At 39.9% G+C, this 13,493-nt stretch overlaps 1 protein-coding gene across 6 annotated transcripts in view; it reads right to left on the bottom strand.

The window, feature by feature from the left end:
* SLMAP (sarcolemma associated protein) overlaps positions 1–13,493 on the bottom strand; it is a 168,891-nt gene that overhangs the window by 15,693 nt on the left and 139,705 nt on the right. For 3 of the 6 annotated variants that reach the window (XM_007499963.2, XM_007499965.2, XM_007499964.2), the window contains 3 exons: positions 7,482–7,604; positions 6,321–6,395; positions 1,850–2,170 (listed from right to left, as the gene is read on the bottom strand). In XM_007499963.2, the coding sequence (XP_007500025.1) occupies positions 1,850–2,170; positions 6,321–6,395; positions 7,482–7,604 (519 nt within the window). The remainder of the gene's footprint in view (positions 1–1,849; positions 2,171–6,320; positions 6,396–7,481; positions 7,605–13,493) is intronic. The other 3 variants (XM_007499966.2, XM_007499968.2, XM_056804279.1) reach the window with 1 other exon arrangement.

The raw sequence follows: 13,493 nt of genomic DNA, 5'->3' as shown, positions 1-13,493 counted from the left end.
AGGACTACATTCATTTGCATAGTGCTGGTTGGATTAATCTCCACCTCTTTGATCTTGTCATTGTCCATTCAACCAATGTTAAGACCTATGCCATGTTACCTATGTGTTGATCTCCTCCTAATCCACATTCCTAAAACCTCCAATAAATACTGGGGAACAAGCGTGAATCTCTCTCTTCCCTTCTCTTCTCTTACACTCTTATTTCCCTGTATCTTCAAAGTGCTCTGTCCTATCTTTTCCTGTTGATCTTCTTGACACTGTCGCCCCAATGCTTCCTGTTAATCCTCTGGCACTCTTGTCCACAGGAGGCATTAAGGAGTTGTTACTCCCCGCGTATTTTCTTATTCCTCATATTTCCCATTAGCTCTCAGTGGGAAATAATATCGGAGTTTGCGCCACTCCCCATATCTTCTAACTGGTTGTCTCAGTCTTTATTATTCACCCATTTCCTTAGTCTCCTCTCCCCTTCTCAGGTTATTACCCACAGGGAAAATCATATAGGAAACACAGGTTGGTTCGCTATAAACTTATCTTTTAGTTTGCTTAACCTCTTAGGATTTCCATCTAATAGTTTTAAACTATTTTATCATGAACTGAAATGTTAATAAATATGAAACAAAATACAAAATAAGATACTGTATGAACAATGTGACCTTCTGTTACATGTTTTGAAGCATGTATTATTCTGTTTGATATAACAGAATAAATCATCTTATCTATTCCTCCTCTCTATCCTCTTCTGTTCATTCTAAAACTGTTTCAGTTCTTTTTCTTTCTTTTCTTCCTTTATCTTGAATCACTTCAACTTCCTATGAACTCCTGCCAGCCCCAAATGGAAGCTCTTCCTTGAAACCAGCAAGAAACACCTGGATGATGTCTTCTACAACTCTGAATCAGTATCTCTCTGCTTTATCATTGGTCTCCTGGAGTAGAAAGGACACTCCACTGATCAGAATTGTTTCCTCTTATTTATTTGATGTGTTTGCTGTTTTTTTTTTTTACTGTGTCTGCTGTTTTGCTTTGCTGCTCAGTTGTTTTCAGTCATGTCTGATCCTCTGTGACCCCTTTTGAAGTTTTCTTGGCAAAGATACTGCAGGGGTTTGTCATTTCTTCTCCAGCTCATTTTACAGATACAAACAGGATTAAGTGACTTGCCCAAGGTCATATGCTAGGAAGTGTCTGAGTCCAGATATGAACTCTGGTCTTCCTGACTCCGGGCCTGGCAGTCTATCCATTGTGCCAGGTAGTTCTAAACCATATGGGTCATTTCTTAAAACAGTATTATTTCATTACATTTATCTAGCACAATCTGTTCGACCTTTCCACAAATGATGATGGCCCAATCGGTTACAATTTTTTTCTAAGCCAAAAATGTTGATATACTTTCCCTTTGTTTTTGACCTTTTGGGGAAGCATGTGTCAAACATATAATAAAAGAACATAACATTTTATAACTCTAATAAATAAAGCACAAATCACTAATAAATGACAATCTTAAAAGAAAACCACCCAGGAGTGAGAACCAGGGAACAAAGTGGAAACAGAAAGAATCCACTGTGGGTCACCTCTTGAAAACTCCAACTGAAAACACACAGAAATCTGGTGTTTCTGGATCCAAAAAAGGAAACATTCCATGTAGCCTAAAGAATGAGTCCTGGCACAAAGAATCAAGAGCCAGAAACATAGTGTTCTGCTGCACCCACAATGAAAAGCCTTTCTTTTAAAAGAAAAAGGCTTTTGATCCAGAATGACTGAACTTGAAAAGCAGTTAAACATTACAGGGATAAAATGGGAGCAGTCACTCCTGCCTCCAGTGTCTTCTGACCCAGTGTTCACTATGCTGGCTTACCTTGCAGCCTTGAGGTTTCTTCTTTCTGCTGATCTTCACACTGCTGACAACGGAGCTGAAAACTGGACTGCAGGCTGACAATCTCCTTCTCATACTCTGAGGCTGCCTTCCGCCACCGCTCCAGCTCCTCCCTGACCTTCTGAAGTTCCACTTGTAAGGAAGCAATGTCAATGTCCCGCTCAGACGCAGCCTTGTCTGCTACTTGTCGAAGCAGCAGAATTTCATCCTGGGCACTGAGCAAATCATGCTTCGTGCTTGTGATTTCCTTTTCCTTCTCTTCCCGAAGGTTCTCAATATCAATATGTAACTTCTGCAACTGGGCTAAAAAAGAAATGGATAGCATCAATTATTTTCTCACACTACTATGATGAAATCCAGAAGCTAAGTTCAGCTACCCTGGGGCAGAGTTCATGGAAATACTTCAGTATTTCCTCTCTGATCAAGGAACCAAGAGATAGTAGCTATCCTGGACAACACCATGGTCTTTCATGAAGCTTTGCATACAAAATTTCAAATTTCTGATAAAGTGCAGCTCAAATGAACAAGATAATTGGTAGGGTATCAAAGAAGTAAAGACCGAAAACAATAATCTCCAAGATAGGAGAGAGCTTAACATGGCCATCACTTCTCTTCAGATCCCCCTAGAGGCTGCTCAAGACCAATCATCCAAGAGCACCAAGATTAGTGGGGCCTTGAGGTCCTAAGTCCATGCACAGCAAGGAGAGACAAACCTTGTAGATACCTGGCCTATAACTTTGTCTCCTTATGCCACTGCTAATAAAGACCCCAAAAGAAAATTCTCACTGCCAAAGATTTTCAGGTGATTCAAGGTCAGAAATATATATAGTATATATGGTTTGATAGATGAAATCAACACTAAAGGAAATACATAAAGTCTGTCCTATTGCGATACCCTAAAAATCGCTGGTTCTTTCTTTCCAGTTGATACTCAACTGAACCCTTCTGGATGTGCAGTCTCCCCCATGAGAACAATGACTGTATCACTTTTCTTTTTAAAACAAATTTGCATTGATATCTTCCCTACCACCCCCTCCCAGTGCTGGCAGGTGATTCAAACTGGATTATACACGTATTATGAACTGATATCTTTTAACATTTCCTAAACTTTCCCCTTGTACTCTCCTCCTCCCTTTATCCCCTTTCTAACCCTATTTCCAGTCCTTAGCACATCATTCATGCTTTTTCATACCCACCCCTCCTTCATCTGTGCCTGTCATCCTTCACAAAAGCGTAAACATTTAGAGCTAGAAGGACTTTCTGGCATCATCTAGTCCAGCCCACTTATTTTATGGAAAAGAAAAGTAAGAAGTAATTCACTCAAAATTTAACAGATATTAATCAAAAGAACTAACCAGATTCTCTGAGTCCAAACCATTCATACTTTCCCCCACAACAGATAAAAAGGCTTTGCACCTTTTGCTTCCACTTCCTGGCTGCTAGTTTATTTCCCAGCTTCTTGTAATATATATTTTGATCTCTTCTCCAATTAAAAAAAAGGTTATTAAAATATTTTAAAATATGCTTATGGCCCCAGATTAAAAACCCCTGAATCAAACTGCTCTCAAATGTTACCAACAATATCTATTATATCTAATAGTCTTTCCTTACTCATCATCATCTCGGACATCCCTGATGCTTTCAACAGTAATATTTGAATCTAAGACACCGCTCTCACCTATTAACTGTCCTGACTCCTCTGGTATAGATTATCATCCATCTCTAATTCCCTAAACTTGGACATCATGCAAAGCTCTCTAGGGGTTCTCTTCTATAAACCTCTCCCTTTTAAATGATCTTATATCATTTCTACTTACTTGACTCCCAAAGTGATAATCTAGCCCAAATATTTCTCCCTATCTCCAAATCCCTTATTTGCAATTGCTTGCTGGAGATTGCATAGCCAACTCAAACAAGACAGGTTCAAAATATGAACTCATCATTTTTGTCCCCGAATCCTTCTTTCCTCAAAACTACCTGACTTAAAAAATATATATCATCATCTCTCTGTCACAGAGGTTCAGGACCTGACAGTAACTTGTGACCTTTCTCTCCCTCCCCTTCCCTATACCAAAATCCCACCACTTCCACATTTTTATCCTTCCCTCCATTCCTACTGGCACAGGTCTTCATCACCTGGTATAAGGGCTAGTTTCTTTCACCCTCTCATATCTATCTTCCACAGATCTGAAGAAGTGATTTCCCGGTTCAAGAAACTTCACTTTGACTCCATCTCTCTGAATCAAAACAAGAATTTTTCCACCTAATTTGGAATGACCATTTGCTAACCTCTGGCTCTAATCTGTTTCTCCAACCCTTTTCACATTTTTTCTCGACACATCCTATGTTCTATAGAAGCTTTTCCTTAAATGTGACTTTCCACTATCTACATCCATGAATTCACCTAGAATGGACTTTCTACATACTGTGATCATGAATCCTTTTCTGTATTCAATTAGCTCAGGTACTAGACTCAAAGTTGCTAGTGCTCCTCCTCTTACAATCACTACATTATGTGAGTATAATGTGTAGCATCTTTCTCCCTGTCTCCAAGTAACACATAAGCCCCTCGAGCTCAGGAACTCTTTTGTTTCTGTGTTTATCTCTCTAACTAGTAATATGGCATGCTGAACTGCTCGTTGGCCATATCCATATCCCTCAACTTGTACTTCTGAAGCAGCTTTTATAAACCAAAGTTTAAAACTTTATATATTCATTCTAGTTCAATTCCTTTTAGCAGAACAATCCCATGCCCTCCGACATGACTATTCCATGCCCCAATATCTACTCCAGATGACCCTTCTCACCTTAGAACCTCAAGGACTCAATGATCCAGGGAGAATTATGAAGATTGCCTTCCAATGCTCCTGATGACAACTGTCCTGTAGTTTCTCATTATGTGTGATTTCTGTCCATTTTCAACCCTCAGTGTTACTTTAGGATCTACTCAACATGCTATAGGGCTTCCTTTATATCTTTTTTTTAAACCCTTACCTTCCGTCTTGGAGTCAATACTGTGTATTAGCTCCAAGGCAGAAAAGTGGTCAGGGCTAGGCCATGGGGGTCAAGTGACTTGCCCAGGGTCACCCAGCTGGGAAGTGTCTGAGGCCAGATTTGAACCTAGATGCTCCCATCTCTAGGCCTGGTTCTCAATCCACTGAGCCACCCAGCTGCCCCCTCCTTTGTATCTTTTATCACAGATAGGAAACGGAATTTGTCACCTGCTCTATTATCTTTGGTTCTATGCCACATTTCCTTTTCTTTATTTCCTAGAAGTTTTTTAATTCACTTTTTATGCGAAAGTCATGATTAGTCATATCCTGATGCTTATTAAAATCAATTACATGACACTCTATTGTCCTTAGGATTAATCATGAACTTGATAGCCTGAAAACTGTGATGTTCCATGATTCACAGCTACATAGCACCAACAGAAGAATATTGGTAATAAAAAATAGGCTTTTTATTTATGTCAAGGACTAACACAGGATCCCCAAAACCATTCTTACTTTACTAAACAACCTGATCTTTTCTCTTCTGCCTATTCAGTTCTGGTTCCAGATCACTGTCCAACAATAGTGTCTTTATAAGACTTGTAGACTGAATAACTTAATGATATGCCCATTCAATTATATAAGGGCAGTCTAGCATGAGATAGTTTTTATGCATGCAATTTGTTCATTGGTCCTTTAATTATATCAAAAGAGGCATAAAACAAAGCTATCCATCACCAGCATAGACAATAACCTGCACAGAATCCAAAGGATTCCCTATGTGGTATGAAAAACTAATAATGAACTATATTATATATTAGTAATATTTCTATGTGAAATCATTTCCCCCTTAGCCACTCAAGGTCAAGCTGAAACAGCCTACTTTCAAGGTGAGATTACTCCCACCCACCCCTTTCCCCCAAGCTATAAAACTGGGCTAGGACTTTTTGTCTTTTGATAAGACCTTGAAAGCACTAAAGGCAGGGCTGATCAGCCATAGTGAACTTGGATCCATTTGAAAATACAGCAGGGAAAGGGTGTGCTAGCATTTTCTATAGACAAGGACTCACTTCTCCTATGCTGAAGTAATAAGGGAAGAGTTGAGGTCTCTAAGCCCATTTCCTCGTTAGCTTTTTATCAACCAGAGATATCTCGGAAAGTCTAAGGAAGGAGCTGAATAATGAGCTCCCAAATGTTATATATAGACCTGCCTGAAGGAAATTTCTGGTCTTTGGTTTTCGAAAGGATAGGAAACTACCAATTTATTGTTTGAATGCTACCTAATCAATGAAGTTATATTCTTTTTCCAAAAACCAGTCTCAAATATTTTTTAATTGTAACTCTATGATTAAGATAATATTTATTCAGTGAGAATATGACCATGCAAAAACACTCACCTAAACAATAGAAATAAAAAGGAAATCCAAATATTTTTTTTCACAAATATAATTGTTTCATACCTTGTAGGACTTGTATTTGCTTTGTAGATTCCTCAACTTGTGATCGATAAGCTTTTCTTTCTTCTTCCAGAAGAGCTAAAAGTGGAAGCAAAAATGTATCTAGTTTAACATATTAAATGACAAAAACAGCCTTGGAGTTGACCAGCTGAACATTTCTAAGTGAAATGTCCTTCAAAAGCTGACTGCAGGACACCAAAGTTAAGTAACCAATCTCAGTGGTTAGGCAAGCAATTTAAATATTTTAGTAGCAAATGAACAAAGTAGTCAAGAACCAGTGGAAATACTCCTTCCTTCTGACGGAAGGCCCATCCTGGAACCCATCATTTGCAATGAGTTGATCATTCTCACCCAGGACTCTGTCTATGCCTCTCTTCTTGGTATTCATTCATATTTTTACTTTGTGTTCTAGTCTTTCAGATCTCAGTCCTCTGTTTTGTTGAACTGGTATAAATTTCATGCCTGGATAACCAGACTGACTCTGAAGCTTATTAATCAACATATTTCAAAGATATATGCTATTTATAATGAATATGATATAAAAGAGTTAAGTACAGAAAACTGGGAACAAAAATATGTATTTATGCATCTAGATAGTGCTGGGTACATAACAAGTGCCATATATTTACTGACTTGTAGACATATAAAAGACAGATAGTAAGGCAAAGGGTTTGCCTGCTCAATGTTAATTTACGATTTGCCCATTAAAAATATCTATGGCCCCTTAAAAGAAACTTTGAGGTGGCTCACAAATCTTTCATTTTAATATAACATTTTGCTTGGGCATTTGAAAGAATAGAGCTCTGGAAACATCAGTAATTTCTCAAAGAGAAGGAAACAATAATGGGAATTCCCCTGTTCCCCTTTAGCAATACATGTCAATCTAGCCTGAAAAGCTGTCAGGGAGGTTCAACCCCCCCCAGCCTCCTCAATTGGTCTCTACTTTATTAGATAGAGAGCTACTCATCAGCAGGGAGGCAAAGTTAGTGACAGGAACATCTGGTCACTTGAAGGGCCGTGGCCACAGCAATCTGAAGATATTAAGAGTCTAGCATCCTTCTCTGTCCCAGATGGGGCCAAGAAGCTTAGCCTGTCTTTTTCTCCTTTCACCATCTCATTGCTAACGCGGCAGCCAGTGAAGAGGCAAATCGATCTCAGTCTCACCTTGAAGTTCAGAGCTTTTTTGTTTACTCGATCTAGCTAGCTCCTGAGCTTCAATCAACTCCTTGTGAAGATGCTGAATCTCTTGCTTTGTCTCAGTTTCAGACTGGGCCCCCTGCAATTCATCTGATAAAGACATGGGGTTTAAAGCCAAAGTTAGCACAACACATTCCTCCTAATGAGAAGCAGCCTCTTTCCTGTTAGGCGTGCAGTTTAGCGCCAGTACTTCTTCACAATGAGTTAATTGCAAGTTAAAAAGTTAACTAGGGGTGCGTTCTTTTTATCCAGGTAAGTATCTCAGCATAGCACAGCAACAAAAGATAGCAACATCTCCATTATCTGGCTTTTAGAGGGTTAGTGCTCTGAACCCTAAAAAGAGTGGCATCAAATGTAAAACTAGATAATTAAATGCAATTAGTCAAAGGGGGAGGGCCACATTTTAAAGCTGGATGTAATGGCTGTTTGTGCCAAGCACCATCAATGTTGAAGCATCAGAAAAATTAAGTTTGAGAAGAAAATCCAAGACTAAAAGAACATAGTGGATGGTAAAAATGGCAACAAGCGGGGAGCAGGCCCAATGGAAAAGCAAAGAAGTGGTCATGTACAACAGAAAAATGATCATAATGAAGGAGAAGCACAGTAAGAGGGCTAAAGAGTCCTTTATATTTCAGAAATCTCTGAAAAGAGCATAATAAAGCAGAAAATAAACATTTATAATGACAAAAGTTATAAAATTAATAACAAAAATATAATAATTTAAGTGACTTGCCCAGAGTTACAGTTAGTGTCAAAGGCTGGATATTTTTCTGAACTTTTTCAGGTCCAATGCTCCATCCACTGAGTTACCCCAGCTTCCCAAATGGATTTATTAAACTAGGCAATACATTTTAGAAAATTTTCAGTCATAAAACAGTTTCATCTGAAAACTCTATCAAACTGTTTTTCCCTCCTAACCATTCTAGACAGCACTAGTAGAGAAGAGAAACCACCGCAGGTGAACAAACACCCACAAGAATGCTCAGGAGGCACCAGAGTGCAGTGAAGCAAGTCCTGGACTTGAAGGAGGTCCTGGTTCAAATTGTGGCTCTGCTCTGGAGCTAATCTCTGAATCCCCGAGCCTCCGTTTCCTCATCTGTTAGACAGGACAGTCAGAATGGCTGCCCTTCAAGCTCTAAATGCTAAGATACCAGTTGGAAGTTGCTGAGACAAGGTGGAAGGTAACAGGATAGGAAACAGACCTGTGTCTTCATTGGTATGAGGAACTCTTTGGTGAAGGCAGGCACTCCACTGCAATTCAGTCTGGGAGAGATGCCAAGGGCACTAAGAGGTGAAAAGACTTGCCCAATGTGATGTTCAAGTAGATGGTGGAGATGCAGCTTGATAAAACAATGTATTTCTTTTGATTTAATTACTTACACAGATGGACAGCACAGTGCTCATCATGTAACATTTTAAAGCTGTCAAATTTGAGGTAATTTACTCGACACCACTTGTGCCTTTTCAAAGCAATATCAAAAAGAATGAGCCAAGTAAAGGACAAAAGGCCAAAGTCAATGTCTGTGCTTTCTGGTTACACAAAGGCCTGGACTAGGGGTCTTCTAAGGCTCCTGATTGTCTCAAGACTCTCAGAACTAAAAAAGCATAGAAACAAGACATATAAAACCAGCCTAAAGGAGGCGATGGGCATAAGCAGAAGCATGGAAGCACCAAACATGATAAAATGTCAAGGAATACTTCGCACCTACTGGGACACCACAGAACTTTGGAAACCTCCTCAGTCACGAGTTGTTTCAAGTCACAAGTGAGTGTTCACTGTGTCTTGAAGTATATTCTGGAATAAAAGTTTCTTACAAGTAACCCTCACAATACAAGTGGGAACTCACTTTATGTCTTGGCCTTCCAATGTTACACAGAACGTGGAGGTCAGACCCAGGTCCTGTCTATGTAATCAGTAACCATCTGCCTTACGTCCTGTTACGTACTTCCGTCAATACTGCCGGCACTGTGCTCGTCATCAGAATAGACATTTCCCCCTCTGATAGAATAATAATTGCGCACACGCACGCGCACACACACACGCGCACGCACACACACGCACATGCGCGCGCGCGCGCGCACACACACACACACACACACACACACACACACACGCACACACCTCTCCAGAGAAGCTCTCCTTCAACGGCCTTGGCCTATCTGTTCTTGGGCCTCTCTCTGATACAAGCCCATTGACAAGGTCCCATACTTAACATCTTTCTGGTTTGAAATGACATGTCGGGGCTTGCCAGGCAAAAACCGGGATGGGGAGGGGGGGGGGGGGGTGACATGGATGGATGGACACAGTCTCTTCCCTATTTCTGTCCATTCAGGCAGAGTAAACCAGAATAGCTCCGAGTCACCATGAGAATCCTCCCCAACTAAAATGAAAATATCAGCACCAAACAAATACAGGAGTGAAAGAACCAACTAGGAGACAGTGAAACAACTTTCAAGAAAGGAAAGCCCAAAAAGTAGGCAGAGAACCTCTGGGGCACTGGGGTGACACGGGAGTTGTAGCAGGGAGGGAAGAGCAAGCCAAGAGCAAGTCACCCTATGTTCACCCCCTTCCCCCACTGTCCCAAGTTTGGAACCTAAGTCCAAACCAACATTCAGACTCTGAGAGGTCTGATCAAATCATAGGTCTAATGAAGAACAAAGGCAGGATTTTCCCTCATGCATTCAGTCACCCAAGCTCATGATTTTTCTATATTCATACTTTTCTTCTGGTTTCTCAGGCCAGAAATTATAGCAACAACTTTGGATTTTTACTGTCTTTTAACAAATCAATGTCATCAAATTATGCCAATTATGCATATTTACCTCTTATTTGCCATTTCTATTTTTACCATGGTAGAAGGTTGGTATTCAGGCCACCAATACCAAGACATCAGCCTTCTTGAACCCAATTGTCCACTACTCCCTGCCTCCCTCCCTCCCTCCTTCCTTTCCTTCCTAGCTTTCAAACTGGTCTTGAATAAGGTTTTCCAGGGCAGTTAGAGTCTCAGTAGATAGAAAGCCAAAACTAGAAACAGAAGACACCTGGGTTCAAATCTGGCCCCAGACACTTCCTAGCTCTGTGACCCTGGACCAATCTCTTAATCCTGATTGCCTAGCCATTACCAGTCTTCTGCCTCAGAATCAATATTTGTATTGATTCTAAAACAGAAGGTACGGGTTAAAAAAAAAAAGTATACATTCCTACCTCTTTGTTAATCCTTTTCATGTTTGCAAGGCTTTCCCCATCTACCTAAATCAATTTGAACCATCTTGTGAGTCTCATCTCCTCTCATATCCTTTAACATTGCCAACAGCACAATTCAGTACTTAAATACTCCATAATTCATTTTGCTCTCCTCAACTAAACATCTTTTGGGTGTTTTAAATTATATATTTTTTCAATCAGCAAAAATCCATCTCCTTTCCTAATCATCCCAACATCACCCCTCAACTGAGAAAGAAAGAAAATAAAAATCCTAATGACAAACATGAAGTTAAGTAAATTTCTATATTGACCATGTCTCCCCCAAAATCTAGCCCTCATTTTACACTCTGAGTCTCTCATGTCTCTCTCCAGAGGTGAGCTTCATAATCTCATTAGCATAAAACCCTGAAATTGTGGCTGATTGCTATGCTAATCAGAATTCTAGAGTCTTTTAAAGTCATTTGTCTTGACCCCAATGTTGTCATTGTCTATGATTCCTGGGCTTCTATTAAATTCACTCTATATCAGAGTGAATATACTCATCCACACTTTCCCAGGTTTCTCTGAAATCATTCCCTTCATCATTTTCTACTGCATAATAGTATTCCATTACTTCTCTATACCATAGCTTGTTCAGGCATTTCAAAATTTACGAGCATTTCCTCAGGTTCCCATTCTTTGCCACCTCAAAGTGAGTCGCTTATGTGAGACAATTTGCCCTAAACTTCCTTTCTTCCCATCCTTTCTTCCCATGAACCTCTCTTTCCAATCTTAAGAACAAGATCAAGCCTTGTATAATTAGATATCCTCTATGACCCCAATCAGGATGAGATTCAGAGGGACATGTATACCATTTCCCCATATTAGGATGTAATCAGTTTATCTTAGTTTAGTCACTTATGAATGTTTATTAATATTTGCCAATTTATATTTCTCTTAACTGTATTTGAACATCCAAGTTTTCTATACAGCTCTGATCTTTTCAACAGGAACACTTAGAAGTCCTCTATTTCACTAAAGGTCCATTCTCCTCCCCCCACATCCTTCCCCCAAGATAATTACTCACTTTTTCTGGGGAAATTATTCTTGGCTATAAGCTTCTATTTTTACCTTTCTGGAATAGCATGTTACAAGCTCTTTTTCTTTTATATTGATGGCTGCTAAATTGTGTATAATCTTAATTATGGTTCTTGGTACATTTTGAATTTTTTCTTTCTGGATGCTTACAATATTTTCCCTTTATCCTGGAAGCTCTGAATTTTAGCTATAATGTTTCTGGAAGTTTTGATTTGAAATGTAGGCTTTTCTTTCTGGTATTAAGAGATCTAGACAATTTTCTTTTAACATTTCTTGAAATATGAGGATGTCTAGGCTCTTTTTTCAGTCGTGGTGTTCAGGCAGTCTAATGACTCCTAAGTCTGTTTTCTAGGACAGTTGTTTTTGCTATGAGATACATTTTCTCTCTTTTCAGTCTTCTGACTGTTTTCATTTTTCTTGCTGCCTCATGTAGTCACTAGCTTCTATTTGGCCATTCTATTTTTTTTTTTAAGTTTGTTTTCCAATTTGTTCTTACATACTTCTCATTTCTTTTCTGATTTTTTATTTAAGGGCTCTTACTCCTATCCTATAAATATATTTTAACTCTATTTTTAAGCTCTTGCTTCATCTTTCCCAGAATTCTAGCTGAATTTATACCTAAGTTGTGTTTTTACTGAGGCATTCTCTTCTGCATTTCAGAACCATGCTCTTCTTCTGAGCTGCTGGGCTGTCAGCACAGCTCATTATTATGAGGTTTCTTTTGTCTACTGGCTCATTCTTTAAAGGAGCACACACATGAATTTAGGGCTGGGCTCTGTACCCCTCTAGAAGGAAGATCTGGGCTGGTTACTTTTTGCTGCTTCCTGGGGGTATTGAGTATTGTGTATTTCCAGGATCTCAGAAACAGCTCAGGCAGGGGAGCAACAAACCTTCAATGCTCCCCAAGTGGTCTGATCCAGGAATTCCTCTGTTGGGCTGATCTCTTACAAGTTCCTGACCTATGTCTGGATCTGAGTAACTAGAGATGCTGTTGGACGTAAGGAGAAGATGTGCTAGTTCTGAGGCACAGAACTGTAGGCCACCACTCTGGTTAGGGATGCCTGCCCTACTTCTTCCTTGTCAGGCTGCAGACTGGGCTAGAATTTGCAACTGAAATCCTGCTCTGTTCCTAGGCTAAGAATCATCCTGCTACACAATTATTTCTAAACAGCTATATGCTTTGCTGCTTCTCTATCCCAGAACACTACTTCTGAATGCAGGTACCCTTCCTTAATCCATGCTGCATCTGTGAACTAGCAATGGATAGTGAACAACAAAGCTACCAGTGGCACCTGTGCCTTCATCCTGTAGTGCCCAGCATCTCTTGCAGCACCACGGTGTTCTGGGTACCCCCAGTGCTCACAGACTTTACTAAATCTGTTTGGAGGAGCCTGAGGGGAGCTCATAGATCATCTCAACCCAACAATAAACTCCCTGGAGGCAAGGCTGATGCAGTCTTCAGAATGTCCCCCAGTGCCTCACAGAATGCAGAGCACAGAGGAGAAACTAAAAATCTGACTGTGATCAGTATAACACATGTCCTTCAAAGGCTGTGGGATGACACTGAGGTTTTATAAACAGAATTATTTTTTAAAATACTAGGAGTGGGCAGTTGGGTGGCTCCATGGATTGAGAGCCAGGCCAAGAGACAGGAGGTCCTGGGTTCAAATCTGGTCTCAGATACTTCCTAGCTGTAT

Source organism: Monodelphis domestica, chromosome 7, assembly GCF_027887165.1.
Source record: "Monodelphis domestica isolate mMonDom1 chromosome 7, mMonDom1.pri, whole genome shotgun sequence".
Taxonomy (NCBI): domain Eukaryota; kingdom Metazoa; phylum Chordata; class Mammalia; order Didelphimorphia; family Didelphidae; genus Monodelphis; species Monodelphis domestica.
Note: the sequence above shows the minus strand (reverse complement) of the source record. Positions and strands in the feature narration are given on the sequence as shown.